Consider the following 15,733-nt stretch of genomic DNA (forward strand, 5'->3'; position numbering starts at 1 on the left):
ATCTGAGATTATTGATATTTCTCCCAGCAATCTTGATTCCAGCTTGTGCTTCATCCAACCCGGCATTTCGCATGATGTACTCTATGCATAAGTTAAATAAACAGAGCTCTTTTCAGACCTGCCAGTGACCTTTTTCAAATACAGGCAGATGACGTCACTGCTCTGCTCAAACTCACTAATGTTTTATCATCTCATTCCCTCAGGAAGTCCTACAAGTTGCTACTGTTCAGCTGGCTACTACCTCTGTGAACTCTGCCCTCTCCCCATTCACAGAGTCACACCCAGCATGCTCCCACCCCAGAGCCTTAGTAGACTGCATCTCTGCCTACCGATCATTTAAGAGACAGACAAGTTTTCTGTGGCGGCATAACCAACTGCCACAAACTAAGCAGCTTGAAAGCAACACCCATTTAGTATTAGTATTAGTTCTGTATGTCAGTGCCCTCAGCATGGCTTGACTGGGTTCTCTGCTCGGGATATCACAAGCCTGAAATCTAGCTGTTGGTTGGACTGAGCTCTTGTCTGGAGTCTCTGGGGGAAAATCCTCCTCCAAGCACATTCTGTTTTTTTGTGCGTGTGTGTGTGGAAGTGCAGAGTCTTAACCATTGGATGGCCAGGGAAGTCCCCAAGCTCATTCTTGTTGTTGGCACTTTTCAGTTTCTTGTGGTTATGGGATGGGGTCCCTGATTCCTCCTGGGCATCAGGGGCCACTCTCAGCTCCACCCAAGAGGCCACCGGTCTTTCTTGCCATATGGTATCTTCATCTTCAAATCAGGCACAGTGCCTCAAACCCCTCTCATGTTTCAAATCTTTCTGATGTTCTCTTCTGCCCGCCTTTTATATATTTATTTATTTATTTGGCTATGCCAGGTCTTTGCTGTAGCATGTGAGGTCTGGTTCCCTAACCAGGGATCAAACCTGGGCCCCTTGCACTGGGGGCGTGGTCTTAGTCACTGAACCACCAGAGAAGTCCTAAAAACTCCCTGCTTTTAAAATGTGGTTAGGCCTGGCCTATCCAGATAATCTCCTTTTCTTACAGTCAAGTATGTCATATAATACAACCTAATCAGAGAAGCAAAATCTGTCATATTCACAGTCCTGGGGGTTATACATGGTGTGTACACAGTGGGGCACGAAATCTTGGGCACCATGTTAACATTCTGTCTACTACACGTATGCTGTAATAACAAAAAGACCCCCCAAATACAAGGGCTTAAACAGGATAGAAGTTTACTTTTTCTCTCATAGAACTGTCCAAGTATAAGTACTCCAGGGCTTAAATGGCAGCCTTTGAGTTGTTCTGCCTTCTTCATGGAAGTGGTCCTTGTCTTCAAAGTCCAAGAGAGTTCACCAGCATGTGTGTTGAGCCCCATCCCAAGTAGTGAGATGGGGGAAAGAGCAGGAGAAGGCATGCCCTTACCCTTAAGAGCACAATCTAGCAATGCACACATCATGCATCACACGGACACCCCTAGCTGCAAGGAAAGCTACAGAATGTGATCTTTATTTTCAGCAACCATCTATCTGAGTTAAAGTCAGGTGTTCAATTAGTAAAGAAAGAAGGGGACAATGGATGCTGGGGACAACTAGAGGCTATAGCACAGTGAACACTCTTCTTCCAGATGTCCCCAAGGCCTGTTCCCTCATTTCAAGTTTTGGCTTCAAGAGACCTCATTAAGTGAGTTCTTCTCTGACAACCTAGCATAAAATAGCAACAGTATCCCCATCTTCCTTGTCCTTCTTACTCTGCATTAATTTTCTCCATAGCACTTATTATCATCTCATATCAGTACATACTTAATTGCTTATTGTCTGTTTCCCCTGACTAGAAGTCTAAGCTCCATGGTGACAGATTCTGACTGCTCTCTGCTCTCTCTAGTGCTAGGCACCATAAGTAGGTGACCAGAAAATATTTGTGGAACAAATGCATAAACGTACAGCAATCTTTATTAATGAGAAAGAGGTCAGACTCTGGAAGTCAGACTGGACTGAAAACTTGACTCCACCAATTACTAGTTGTGAGACATTTTTCTACAGTTTCATTTTTCTGTGTGTAAAATGAAGATAATAATAGTACTTACTTTACAGTGTTGTTGTGAGAATTAAATGAGTTGTTATATAAAATGCTTAAATTAGAGCCTGGTAGATAATAAGCATGTGATATAACTGATTTGTGCAAACTATATATTTTTGTTGTTGTTTATGGCACTCTACCAACTGCTGTGTAATGGTGAATGAGACATAAAAACGTTCAGTAAGGGCCATATGAGGAGAGGATGGGTTGCAATTTTAAATAGGGTAATTAGTAAAAGGTGACATCTAAACAGGAAAGGAAAGGTGGGAAAGAGGGCAGCACTTCCCCCTGTCTATTGCCTGGTTAATTCTAATTTATCTTTCAAATCTCAGCTTTAGAATCACTTTCCCCAGGGAAGTTCTTCATCCCACACACAGTTAAGTTAGTACTACTGTCTGTTCTCATTGCAATGCTTATTTCTTCTTCATGACATACATCACAGTTGTGATTACTTGTTCTATATTGACCTTCACCATACCCACATTAAGTTCTAAGAAAACGACTGCATCTTTCTCATTCACCTCTGTATCTTCAGGGCCTAACAATGTTGGTAAAAGCAGTCACTCAAGTATTTGTGAATTATTATAAATATATGGAAGAATGTGGGGCATACCCAGAAAAACAAAGAGACCAGAGTTAGCAGGATGTGTCTGAACACTACAAGTAAATTGATTCTTTTATAACCAAGAATAAGAGAGTCAAAAGCTGGCTAAAGATGAGGTCAGAGCCCATCAGAGAAAGCTTCAGCTGTGAGGAGGAGTCTGAAGGTCATGGAAGGCATTAAGTAGATGAGTACCATGGTTAAATTTCTATTTTACAAGAATCACTCTTGGTTAGTATGGAAAGTGGATTGGCAGTACCTCCCAGCAGCCATTCTTTTCTTTCTTAGTAACAGAACCTCAAAGTTAAAAAAAAAAAAAAAAGCTTTATTTATTTATGTATTCCTTTGGCTGCACCGGGTCTTTGTTGCTGCACTCAGGTCTCCTCTAGTTGCAGTGAGCCGGAGCTACTCTCTAGTTGCAGTACACAGGCCTCTCACTGCAGCGATTTCTCTTGTGGAGCATGGGCTCTAGGTGCCCACGCTTCAGTAGTTGTGGCATGCAGGCTTAGTTGTCCTGTGGCATGTGGCATATTCCCAGACCAGGGGTAAAACTCATATCCCCTACATTGGCAGGCAGATTCTTCACCACTGAGCCACCAGGGAAGCCCCAGAACCTCCCACTTTTAACTGGGTAAATGACTAGTAAGATTAAAGATAACATTTCCCAGCCTCCCACATAGTAAGATCTGAATAATTTGCTGCAGACAGAGGTTTTTGGGTGTTGACTTATCTCATTAAGGAAGGAAGATACAAAAAGTGAAATTTTGAATGAAAAGAACTTCAAAATCATTGGCAAAATGTCAAATTTTGCCAGACAGCAGATTCATTGCTGTCCCTTTTGATTAAAAGCCTTTCTCTTATTATATAAATAGTTGATTGAGCTAGGAAGAGACTGAAAGACACTCATTCAACAAATATTTATCAAGCACTTTTATGTGCCAGGCAAGGTGATAAGGATACAATGGTGAGCAATACAGACAAGGACTCCGACCTCATGGGGTTTATAATTACCAAGTGTACAAGCGCTACAAGCCAAAAGCAGAAGCATTTATGGGAACTGGAGTCTGGGATGAGTTATCTGAGGGAAGTATTTGAACTAAGTACTCAAGAATGAGTAGAAATGAGGTGGGTAAAGGGGGAAAACACTGCAAGTCAGGAAAAAACAGGTACAAAGGCAAAAGCACTGCAAGTCAGGAAAAAACAGGTACAAAGGAATCAGGTATGACAGGTTAGAGGAACTGAAAGGCCAGGGTGGTTAGAACACACAGAGAGTGAGGTGTGTGGTTCATTTCAATTCAGCTCAATTCAACAAACAGTTATTAACTGCCCATTAACTTGACAAGATTAACGTGACTGACAAGATTAAGCTGAGGTAGGCAGGGGCTGGATCATGCAGGGCCTTGTAGGTCACATACAGAATGTGTTTTTATTCTAAAAATGGGGAGCTATTGCAAGGTCTTAAGCATCAGTTTGTGTCCTCTGGCTAACGCATGGAGAATAGATTGGAGGGCTGCAAAAGTGAGCATGAGAAGCAGCAGGAATTGCAATAATCCTGGTGAGAGATTGTGATGATGAAGAGAAGCAGACAGAATCAGGGATTTTTAGAAATTTAATCTGATAGGACTTTGGCAGTTGAGTGAAGGGATGAGTGAGGTTTCTAATTTCTGCAACTGGTTGAGTACCAGGCATAGGAGGAAAAGTTTATCAGAAAACATGTTGAATTGGGATGTTTTTGAAACACCTAAGTGGAGACATCAATCAAGTAGCTCAGAGGAGAGATATGAGTCATCAGTAACTAGGGCTCAGCATGAGGATGAAACAATCCCAGAAAAATTAGACTGAGAAAGAACAGGACCTAGAGAAACTTTTAGATTTAATGGGTGGAGGCAGGTAATCCTACAAAGGAGGCTAAGAAGTTGTGGCCACAGGTAGTAGTAAAACCATGAGTGGAATCACAGATACCAGTGAGAGTGTTGATGAAGAACTAGTCAATAGTACCAGATGCCACTGAGAAATGAAGTAAGCTGGGGAAATAGCCACTGGATTCAGGGCTATGAAGGTCACTTGGTGAGCTAGGGTGAGCTCACAAACTATTTCAATAAAGGCTGCTGTTCTGTGCTCAGTCGTGTCCGACTCTTTGCAACCCCATGGATTGTAGCCCACCAGGTTCCTCTGTCTACGGGGTTTCCCAGGCAAGAATACTGGAGTGGGATGCCATTTTCTTTTCCTCAATAAAGGTTACAGAAGTCAAAATGGAGTGGGAGGAGGAGTGAGAATAGAGAGGACCTAAGTATTAATACCCAACTGTTCTGAGAAGTTCAGCTGTAAAGTGGAAAAAAGTACATGGTACCTGAGAGATAAGAGGGGTCTGTTTGTTTTAATGGGAGCCTTCAGCACATTTAGACACTTATGATAAGAATTTAGTAAAGTGGGGAAAAGTCAGAGGTCTCCAAAGAAGGAAGGACTAGGATTCAGGGCCCAGGCATTAGCACTGGCCTTGAGAGGGAATGCCTGTCCTGTTTAAATGGGAGGGAAAGAGGAAAATGGTGCAGGTGGAGATGGGTGACCAAGTTATGAGTTGCAAGATGTTATCAGAGCTCCTAATTGATAGCTTCCATTTTTGCCTGTGAAGTAAATATATGAGGTTACTTGCAGAAAGTGAACAGAATGGTGGAGATAAGAGGGTTAAGAATATTGGTTTGAAATAGTCATTGCAGGGAACAGGAGAAATGACTGGAAAGATCTACTGGGATTACAGGGGCAGAGACTCCATTTGAAGTTAACCATGAGCTTCCCTGGTGGCTCAGACAGTAAGGAATCCACCTGCAGTGTGGGAGACCTGGGTTCAATCCCTGGGTTGGGAAGATCCCCTGGAGGAGGGCATGGCAACCCACTCCAGTATTCTTGCCTGGAGAATCCCCATGAACAGAGGAGTCTGGCGGGCCATCGTCCATGGGGTCACAAAGGGTTGGATGTGACTGAGCAACTAAGTACACACAGCACACATGGATTCAGTGATAAAAATTTGCTCTATAGTGATTTCCTTGGGCAGTTTTTTTTAAGACTCATTCTTTTGACATGAACATTATCTCTGCAGTTTGTCCCCAGTCTCTGTGTGTCTGCTCTTTAGTATGAAGACAGAATCCCCTATAGGTGGTAGGTAGCACAGCTGGGGTTAGAGTGTATGGGCAGGGGGTGGGGAGGGGTGACCCCTTCCCAGAGCTTTTCATTTGGCTGAGCTGGGTCTTAGTCACAGCACACAGAATCTTGGATCTTCACTGCACTATGTGGGATTTTTCAGCTGAGGCATGTGAACTCTCAGTTGTGGCATGTGGGATCTAGCTCTCCAACCAGGGATTGAACCTGGGCCCCATGAATCAGGAACATCAAGTCCTAGCCACCAGACCACCAGGGAAGTCCCCCTTGGTCAGCTTTTAGATGTCCAAAGGCAGGCACAAATATTTCATTTTTATCAAAGTCCAACAGAGATGAAAGGAAATTCAGCTTATTCAAAAAGAAGGACTAGAATGGAAAAAAAAAAAAATGGTAGAGGAATAGTTCATTAAACAAAGTGGAAGGAATAGTCAGTGAATAAGATGCAATAGTGTTTTGAAGATGGAGCAGTTTAGGGTGGTGACAATGGCCAGCATATAACTAAGAGTGGCTAAGACAGAGCAGAAATCATTGGAGATTGGGCCAAGGAACTAAGAGACAGAAACAGAATGGACTGTATGTGTAACATTTAAAGTATCAAGGGATGGATAGGAAGATGAAGGTCTAACTAGAGGAAAGTAGGAGAGTGGCAGTTATTAAGGATAAGTTCTGAGAGGGTGGTAGAGTTGAATAGGCCCAAAGGAATTAGACTTGACAAATGAGCAGGCAGTTAAGTTCTAAAGCCACAATGGCGAGAATAACCCTGTCTCAAGTATGTTTGTGAAAAAATGATAAAGCTTTATCAATGTTTATCATTGTGTTGTGCTTGAAATGTCACATTGCTTTCATTATGCCAATGGCTAACACTTTTTATGCCAAGACCTGAGGGAGGCTTCAGTGACAATAGAAGATGGATAGTAGGAGTAAGGTTCTTTTCATAAGTACTGAACATATTTACACACAGAAGAGATTGAAAGGTTAAGGAACTAACTCATGGATCAGACTGAGAAACACTTATTTTTCCATGCCTAGGGAAAGGATGACTGCAGATGAGCAAACAAATACACACTTTGGAAGTTCGAAGAATATAGACTTGGTAATTCCTTGGTTGTCTAGTAGTTATGGTCAGGGGTTCACTGCCTGGTTAGGAAACTAAGAACCCAGCAAAGGACAAAAAAAGAACATAGGCTTTAAGAGTCTGTGTTGTTAACCCTTCTCCAGCAATTACTCAATTATGTGACATGGGAACACAGATAATTCACATTGGAAGTTTATTGCAACATTTATTATATAAATATTGATGTGGAAGAATCTTTCGACCATCACCACAGTACTCCAGGTCCCTGTTCCCGATATCTTTGGGACTTGGGAAATTCATAAGTGGTTTCACCTGCATGTATACTTTCCAAGAGACTTTATTGGGCAAACAGGCCACTCAGTAGGAAAGTTCCGGTCAACAACTTTTTTGTTAAGAAAGGTTCTTAATAAACCTGTACAAGATTTGTTCCGATAAAGAGAGCTACTTTTCTCCACAGGTAACTGTGTATAAGGTGGGCTTCTGGTACATACTGAATTCTTGCTTCTTCACCTGTTGAGTGAGGGTAATACCTACATCAGAACCTATACAAAATGGGTACTCAAAAGATATTTTGAAAGGCAGCCTGGTGGAGTAAAGAAAACATGGATTTTAAAGTCAGATCTGCATTTTCAGACATGGTCTGTTACTAGAGAATTTCAACATCCTGATATATACAGGGGTGAAAATATCTGCTTTGTGGGTGGTTGTACTTAAAAAAAAAATGGCTACCGTGGGAGCCGATGTCTAAGAACTATTTCCATTTTAAAAATAAAACATGGTCACCTGGTATGGAGGAACAGAAGAAAAGTTAAAACAGCTAGAATGACACAAAAAGGACACATGAATGGCAAGAAAACTCAGTGATGGAGTGATAGGTCATTCAGATTGTTGAATACAGAAGTAAATTCCACGGAGGGCAATAATAAGGAAAGAGCAGAGGGGCTGGAATTAGAAATCGCAGAACAGGCACAGTGGGAACACATAGGGGTGGAGGAAGAGATGGAATTAGGAGATTACAGGCAGGAAGTGAGACATAAGGTGACATTCAAGAAGTCCTGAAGATTTTACTTTCTTCCCTTTTCTTTCCATAAGCATCACCACCTACTTCTCCCTTAGGTTTTTATCCCTCAAGTCTGAGTGTATTGCAGAACATGGTTTCACAAGTTTTCCCCTTCCTGACTGCTTCTGAAGACAAGAACACAGATTTTCTTTATTTAAAGATTTAACTGCTCATCCTAAGAAGACAGAAAATATTAAGTGAGTAACATCTTGAGGAAGTGGTTGATGTTCCAGAACACCCCTGAATTCTTACAGGTTTCATCTCTGTCTGAGGCTACTGACTTCCCAGGAGGTAATGCCTAAACACCCTGTGGATTCTTAATCTGTTTTCCAAGATATCTCCAAGCAAGCCATTTAAGTCAGACAGATTTAAGGACAGCTAGATAGAGTTCCCATTTTCTATCATTGGGGCAACCAACTTGTTGCTATTGCCAGTCTTAAAACTGTACCCTCAGCTCTTGCTTTAACCAGATGCCTGATTATAGGCTTTCCTTCTACATACAGAAGGCAATTTCTCTGCTTCCAGGGCTGAAGCACTAACTGACAGAACAATAAAGATGGTGCCAACAATGCGGGCGAAACTTCCTTGCCCAGAATATAAACCAAACAGAGGAAAAGTGGGTTTATTAGCTCCAGGAAAAGGAGCAACAGTACCCATCTCTCGGACAACTCCTCACTTGCTATACACAGGCTGCACCCAGCCCTAGGTCCACTGGCTCCTTCAACTTGAGGCTTCATCCAGCGCCTCCTTTCCCGAGGTTTGCGGATGGCGAGCTGCTAGATGGAGAGGTTTCTGGTTGTTCAGCAGCAGCATGTGGCACAGCTGAGGCAGCCTCGTAGTCTGCCATGCGGCGCTGTACCAGGGCGGGCATGAGCTGCACGTAGGCGGCCATGAGGCGGTGATTAGAATGGATCAGCTTCCCGGCACAGCTGTGCAGACAGGCCTCCTAGAAGGAAGACAGGATGGAAGCAGAAGTCAAAGGAGTCCTGTCAGGTCCTGCCGTAACTCCAGCCTAGGGGCGAGGGTCATAGAAAGGCCGGGGCCAGAGGTAGGGGAAGCGGCGAAAGACAGAAGCAGTATACTGTTAACTCTAAGGATCGAGGGTAATTCCCCTACTCAGTTCCCCACCTAACCTCCTCAGCATCCAGAGCTCGGTGGTGCAGGCTGGGCACGCAGCGCTGGAAGCAGAGTTCCGTCATCCGATTGTAGACCAAAAGGAAGTCCCGCAGCTGAGAGGAAGGGGGACAAGGAACTCAGCAAAGAGGGGCCACATTTTAATTCAAGACCGCGCCGCCCGAGCTTTCCCAGGACCGCGCCCCACGGCCCGACTTTCCCTGCCCTCAGATGCTTGGCTATTTGGGGTTCCCGATATGCAGACAAGATGCTAGTTGAACGCATGGCCCTAAAGCGACTTAGCTCCCACTCACGTTTCTCAATTGCTGCTGCTGCTGCTGTTGCTGCTCCATCACGCCACCAGCGTGAGCTCTAGGTTATTTCCTTTTCAGCCTCTCGGTAACGCCCCGGAAGTGACGTCTCGTAGCTCCCCAGGGGCAGAAGGGTTGGCTCCAGGATCGCCCTGCCCCAGATGTTAACGTCACTTCCGCCCTCATAATCTGCGACGTGGCCGGCTTCTTCTGCCCGGGTGGGGACGTCACTTCCGCCGAGTCCCTGACCTGCTGCTAGGATCGCGACGGGAACTGGAGCCGGAGGTCCCCGCGCTGCCCGGGCCTGGCGCCCTGAGGGGAAGAGCGGCCCGGCCCGAGGTGAGAGGGACATGCATGGGCGAGTGCAAGTTGAATGCACGAACCTGACCAGAGGGCAAGATGCCTCTGAGCCCTGGGGAAGGATGAGGACACACCTGATGCCCAGGTGTATGGGGGGAGGGCGGAGACTCACACACCTGGGGAAACTAAACTGACTTTGGAAGGGATCACCTACTTATGTCCTGGGAAAAAAGAGGTTTTTCCTAGAGGTCAAGAACTTAGACCAACTGATTCAACTAAGGCCTCGGGGGGCAGGGCCCGAGGAAGACGAGGTGCATGGGATGGAGGAGGGGAAGACCACCTGCTGGAAAGGGGAAGAAACACGAAAGGAGCGTGAACAGCCAAACAGTGGTGAACATAACTGAATGGCAGTAGACACCTGAGCTCGGGGAAAGGGGTTAATCTCCTGATGGGGAGAAACACCTGCATGGGGATGAGCTTCTTGAGAACACAAACTTTCTCTCTCTTGTTTGCTGCTGTATCTCCATGGTCTGAGATAGTGTGTGACACATAGTAGGCACTCATTAAATGTATGTGGAGTGATTGAATGCGTGAATAATCAGCGGAGTTCTGGTAGGGTGAGGGGTTCATGGGGACGTGACCTCAGGTCAGGCACACCTGAGGCCTGGGTTTGCCTGTGTACAAATATGCACCTTGGAGGGGAGAAATACACAGAGTTCAGGGAAGAATGGTGGCCAAACCCCAGAACCCTGAAGCCCTGGGACAACCTCTTAAATGGTAGGGGAGACCTTCCTCTTTGGAGTACTGGCCAGTTTCCAGAGCTGTCTGTGTTGGGCTTTACAGGGCGCTGGGGTGGAGACCTTGACTCCAGTCCCTTCGCTCGCCATGACGGACGGGATCCTAGGGAAGGCAGCCACAATGGAGATCCCCATCCATGGGAACGGTGAAGCTGGGCAGCTTCCTGAGGATGATGGGCTGGAGCAGGTGCTTCTGTTTGATTCTTCATATTGTTTCAATTGAGGAATCTCAACTCATAAACCCTGAACTCTCACCTCTGTTCCAGTAACCTTCCCCTAACGTACCTAACTCCCTTCAGTCTTTTTACAAATCTTTGTTCTGATTTTGTGCAGACTTCCCTTGTGTGCTCTTTCTATGATGCTTCAATCCAAGCTTGTTTTCACCCCCAAAATGCTTCAGCTGCCCCTATGTTCCTGAAGCCCCCTCTTCTCTGGCCTATAGGACCTCCAGCAGGTGATGGTGTCAGGACCCAACCTCAATGAAACCAGCATTGTGTCTGGTGGCTATGGGGGCTCTGGTGACGGACTCATCCCCACAGGTATGAATGATCAGAACAGGACAGGGTGCTTGAGCAGAGATGGGGAGAGGGATGGTTCCAGGGAGCATCAAAAGTTCAAAGTGAAGTCGCTCAGTTGTGTCCGACTCTTTGAGACCCCATGGATTGTAGCCTGCCAGGCTCCTCTGTCCATGGGATTTTCCAAGCTTGAGTACTGGAGTGGGTTGCCATTTCCTTCTCCAGGGGATCTTCCTGACCCAGGGATCGAACCCAGGTCTCCCGCACTGCAGGCAGACTCTTTGCTGTCTGAGCCACCAGGGAAGCCCTAGATTATGGGAGCATAAACTTTGTCTAAGAAGCCTTGCATTTTGTTTGGAGATCCTTGGAACCTCTGCTAGCATGAGCCTTATGGAATCTCAGCCCAAAGCCAGCTCCCAGAGTTGGCCTTCTGCTCCCAGTTGCAGTTTAGCCTCACTTGTACCTTCCGCTGCTGTCAGTACCTAAGACAAGCAAAGAACTCTGTTTCACAGCTCTCCTTCCCCCTAACCTGCTCTAGAGCCTGAATCTGATTTGGAACTTTGTGAGGCTTCTCAGAGCTTTAATTTGACTCTTAACGTTTAGAAGAACAAACAGTTGTGAATCTCACACTGACTAGAATCAACATGGGAATTGTCAACCGGGTTTTCTGTTTGCCGGACTCGCCATCCATGATCAGTCACCCATGCTGGGCCTACTTCCTGCTGTTTCCTCTACCCCTGTACACATGCCACTCCCTCTTCCCCCCTTTTCCAACCCTCACTTTAAGAAGAGGCCAACGTGTATTGGGATTTGGGTCTCAGGGCACGATGTATAAGTTCCTCCTAGTGACCAAGAGAATCTAATTGTCTCTAGCTTCTGCTCCTTCAGGGAAGTCATTTTCATGTGCTGGGAGGGGAGTGTGGGGGGAACCACAGAGGTGTCTGATTGTATCTGAGAGAGACTGGTGTCAGAGAACTTGGTCCTTTAGGGTCTGGCCGCCATCCATCTCACAATGCTACTCCTGCTGGCCCTGGAGATGAGGTGGCTCGGGGCATCGCTGGAGAGAAGTTCGACATCGTCAAGAAATGGGGCATCAATACATATAAGGTGGGATTCAAGCACCTCTCCCTTCCCCCAAACTGTCCTGGGTACCTTTTCCCCATCTTCCAGATCCTAATATCCCAGCTATGGCTGAGACTCGGAAGCCTGGGGATGCTGGGGTAGGTGCCTTTTGCGGGGGCAGTGTGCTAGGGTCTCTGACCTGCTCCCCCACTTCCCATTAGTGCACAAAGCAGCTGTTATCAGAGCGATTTGGCCGAGGCTCCCGGACTGTGGACCTGGAGCTGGAGCTGCAGATCGAGCTGCTGCGTGAGACGAAGCGCAAGTATGAGAGTGTCCTGCAGCTGGGCCGGGCACTGACAGCCCACCTCTACAGCCTGCTGCAGACCCAGCATGCACTGGGGGACGCCTTTGCTGACCTCAGCCAGAAGTCCCCAGAGCTCCAGGTGCCTTGGTCAGGCCAAAGAGGGTGGGGGGACTGGGCCCAGGCCCTCCCAGGCAGTCACCCCTCAGCCTCCCTCCCTCCCTCCCTCCCTCCTGCAGCCCAGAGGGAGAACCCCTCCAGGGTGGGCCCAGCCCCGCCCCCAGCAGCACTCACCTGTGGAGGCAGCCTAAGGGTTTGTACAGAGGTCCAGAAGTGGGCGGCGGTGGGGGAGGCAGCACACCAGGTGCCTCACGAGTAACCCTTCTCTGCGTTGACGAGAATGCCTTCTGTGCTCAGCCTAATCAGAGCCCCTCCCTTGCCTGCTGCACTGGCTTTCCCTATTCCAGTCCTGTGAACTTATCTGAGACCCCCCCACTCCCACATTCCTGCCCCAGGGTGGCCCCACTAACTTTCTGGCAAAGAGAGCCTTGCTGGAGGCAGTCCTGACTTGTTCCAGTGTCATTGGCTGTTTCCTCCCGGGAGAGAAGGGGGAGGACGGGCCCTTTAGCTCCAGTCAGGTGGTGACTGTTACTCAAGGCCTGTCCCTTCCTTCTGCCCACAGGAGGAATTTGGCTACAATGCAGAGACGCAGAAGCTGCTGTGCAAGAACGGAGAGACATTGCTAGGGGCTGTGAACTTCTTTGTCTCTAGCATCAACACATTGGTAACCAAGACCATGGAAGACACTCTCATGACTGTCAAACAGTATGAGGCTGCCAGGTGTGGGCACTGGCAGGGCCTAGGGTTCTGGGAGTTGGCTGGCATGGGTGAAGGTTTGAGCTTTAGGGGCAAGAGAATTGAGAAAAGTAGGAGAGTATGTGTGGAGGGCAAAGGGGTGGAGACCAGCCTATATCACCCCCTCCCCAGGCTGGAATATGATGCCTACCGGACAGACTTAGAGGAGCTGAGCCTAGGCCCCCGGGATGCAGGGACGCGTGGTCGACTCGAGAGTGCCCAGGCCACTTTCCAGGCCCATCGGGACAAATATGAGAAGCTGCGGGGAGATGTGGCCATCAAGCTCAAGTTCCTGGAAGAAAACAAGGTGCTAACCCCACCCCTTTGACCCAGCCCACCTTTCCATCTGTACCACTGACCTTCCCCTCAAACTCCCCATCACTGAATGGGGAAATGCATCCTGGCTAAGGAGTGGGAACATCCCCCAGCCCACTCAATCCCTGGACGTTTCCCTGTCACCCTCCCTCTGATCCCTGGCCCTTTTCTATTAGAGGATTTGGCTGCTGACCCCAGGAACACAACTGGGAAAAAACCACGCCTTGAGCTTAGGTGCCGGAACCACTGGCCCAGCCAGTCAAGTTAGGTTTCTCTTATTACAAGGCTTTTTATCCCTTGGTGGAGCTCAGCCCCCACTCCAAAAGCAGAATCAGAGCAGAGTCCATGTGCCCCTGGTCTGGGTTCAGGCTCATAGCCCCTCAGAAAGGGTGTCTGAGTCCAGTCTCAGCTGACCCTGCTGGACCCCCAGATCAAGGTGATGCACAAACAGCTGCTGCTCTTCCACAACGCCGTGTCCGCCTACTTTGCTGGGAACCAGAAACAACTGGAACAGACCCTGCAGCAGTTCAACATCAAGCTGCGGCCTCCAGGCGCTGAGAAGCCCTCCTGGCTAGAGGAGCAGTGAGCCACTCCAGCCCAACCTGGCTATCAAGAAGGACATCAGGAGGGGTAGTCCCAGGGTGGGGGAGATTTGGACATGGGACATCCCTTGCCACCTGCACTCTGGCTTGGGTTCCCTTTCCCTGGCTGGGGCCTGACAAGGGGCCTGCAGGCCCAGCAGCTGCAGCCCTGTCCTTTATCTTCCTGGCCACTGGGCTTCATTCCCAGATCTTTTCCTTTCACTCCACAGCCAAAGGCTATGACAAAACCACTCCCTGGCCAATGGCATCACTCCTCAGGCCTATCCCCAGTTTCTGGGGTGTGCCCCCTGACCAATGGCAGAGCCTCAAAAGGCCCTGTCAGCCAATGGCAGCTCTTCTTGGGCTCCCCTGGGCCAATGATGTTGCCTCCAGTACCCTTTGTCCCTCCTCAATGCGTGCCCATTGCAGAGAAGGGGACTGGGACCAAAAGGGTGGGGATATGGGGAGCCCCATTTTTGGCCATGCATCTGAATGGGTCTCCCCTCACCTGCCCACCCAGTTTAATTGTGCTTAGAGCCCTGGAAGATTGGGACCTAGCACTAGGAATAAACCTTTCGTAAAAGCAGGCCCAGTGAGGTCAATTTGTGGGGGATTCTAGGAGGGTGGTCTGGGTGAATAAATGCTCAGTCTAATCATACATCAAAATCCTACCATTTCAGGAGAGCTGGGGCCAGATAGCTGAAGTCACAGGTTTCTGGAGAGCCTAGTCCCCTCCCCCAGCCCCAGTAGGAGCCAAAGCTTTATTTGCCCTTTAGGCTCTTGCCAGGATAACAATGTATCTTAAAACACAGGGCCCAGAGGGGGTTGGGCCTACCGACCTCCATCATCTGTTCATTCATACAGCAAATATTTACTGTACTGAATGCTTTTATTTGCCAGGCACTGCGCGAGACCCTGGGGAGACATCAGGGAATAAAACACGGTCCCTGCCCACAGTGCTTATGGCCTAGTGGGGGATAGAGGCAAGTAACCAGGCAACTACAATACAGTGATAAATACTAGGATACAGAAGTACCGGGAGCTATGGGAGCATAGAGGATGATGGTGGATGGAGCCTAGATGGATGGAGGTGGGGATGTTAACTTGAAAGCTGAGACCTCAGGGTAACTAAATGACAGCCAGGTAAAGAGTAAGGGGAAGAGCATCTTAGGCAAAGACGACAGTGTATGTGAAGGTCCTGAGTAGGAATTGGGAGGAATTAGCTTGGCAGACATGAAGGGGGAATGGCTAGAGGATGGCTACAGAGGCAAGGTAGCAGATCATGCTGAGCGTTTTCAGGCTGCCTAAGGACTGCCCTTTGAACAGAGAGCTGTTGAAGCCTTATCAGCAGAAATTTGATGGTATGGGGGACATTTAGGGTTGAGGAAAGAATTCTGTGAGGCTTAAAATAGTGATCTACAGACCCAAGTCACCCTGTATAGGGTAGTCTCCTAGCCCTGGCCCCAAATTACAGAGCAATCATGAACCCTGAGGCTCATTCACGGGCACCAGAGCACCTGTGTGAGAACTGAGGCAGGTGAAGTCAAGGCACTTCCCAGGGTCCCTGCTGCACCCAGGTGTTGAGCCCAAACCTGAACCTTGTGTGTTGCAAGAAAG

At 47.8% G+C, this 15,733-nt stretch overlaps 2 protein-coding genes across 3 annotated transcripts; one reads left to right on the plus strand and one right to left on the minus strand.

The window, feature by feature from the left end:
- Positions 1-8,089: 8,089 nt before the first annotated feature.
- Positions 8,090-9,508, minus strand: TIMM10B (translocase of inner mitochondrial membrane 10B). The gene is made up of 3 exons (XM_061148432.1): positions 9,394-9,508; positions 9,100-9,195; positions 8,090-8,912 (listed from the first exon to the last, which is right to left on the minus strand). The coding sequence occupies exons 1-3, from the start codon at positions 9,430-9,432 to the stop codon at positions 8,700-8,702; spliced, it is 348 nt and encodes a 115-aa protein (XP_061004415.1). The 5' UTR covers positions 9,433-9,508; the 3' UTR covers positions 8,090-8,699.
- Positions 9,509-9,606: 98 nt separating this feature from the next.
- ARFIP2 (ADP ribosylation factor interacting protein 2) lies at positions 9,607-14,703 on the plus strand. 2 transcript variants are annotated; one of them, XM_061148412.1, is made up of 8 exons: positions 9,607-9,729; positions 10,534-10,674; positions 10,930-11,026; positions 11,991-12,109; positions 12,286-12,507; positions 13,048-13,205; positions 13,353-13,527; positions 13,966-14,703. In XM_061148412.1, exons 2-8 carry the CDS (start codon positions 10,576-10,578, stop codon positions 14,119-14,121), a joined length of 1,026 nt encoding a protein of 341 aa, XP_061004395.1. In that variant the 5' UTR covers positions 9,607-9,729; positions 10,534-10,575; the 3' UTR covers positions 14,122-14,703. The 2 variants fall into 2 exon arrangements, with proteins under 2 accessions (XP_061004395.1, XP_061004405.1); XM_061148422.1 differs by lacking the exon at positions 10,534-10,674 and having other exon boundaries at positions 9,634-9,729.
- Positions 14,704-15,733: the final 1,030 nt, after the last annotated feature.

Source organism: Dama dama, chromosome 1 (assembly GCF_033118175.1).
Source record: "Dama dama isolate Ldn47 chromosome 1, ASM3311817v1, whole genome shotgun sequence".
NCBI classification, from domain to species: domain Eukaryota; kingdom Metazoa; phylum Chordata; class Mammalia; order Artiodactyla; family Cervidae; genus Dama; species Dama dama.

What these genes read in the sequence shown, in the direction of transcription:
- TIMM10B (XM_061148432.1), bottom strand. Translation starts at nt 9,432, where the DNA reads ATGGAGCAGCAACAGCAGCAGCAGCAGCAATTGAGAAAC. An exon ending in AGCAGCAGCAATTGAGAAAC is followed by an intron (nt 9,196 to 9,393) that starts GTGAGTGGGAGC and finishes CCTTCCTCTCAG; the next exon opens with CTGCGGGACTTCCTTTTGGT. An exon ending in GAGCTCTGGATGCTGAGGAG is followed by an intron (nt 8,913 to 9,099) that starts GTTAGGTGGGGA and finishes TCTTCCTTCTAG; the next exon opens with GAGGCCTGTCTGCACAGCTG.
- ARFIP2 (XM_061148412.1), top strand. Translation starts at nt 10,576, where the DNA reads ATGACGGACGGGATCCTAGGGAAGGCAGCCACAATGGAGATCCCCATC. An exon ending in GGGGCATCAATACATATAAG is followed by an intron (nt 12,110 to 12,285) that starts GTGGGATTCAAG and finishes ACTTCCCATTAG; the next exon opens with TGCACAAAGCAGCTGTTATC. An exon ending in AGAAGTCCCCAGAGCTCCAG is followed by an intron (nt 12,508 to 13,047) that starts GTGCCTTGGTCA and finishes TTCTGCCCACAG; the next exon opens with GAGGAATTTGGCTACAATGC.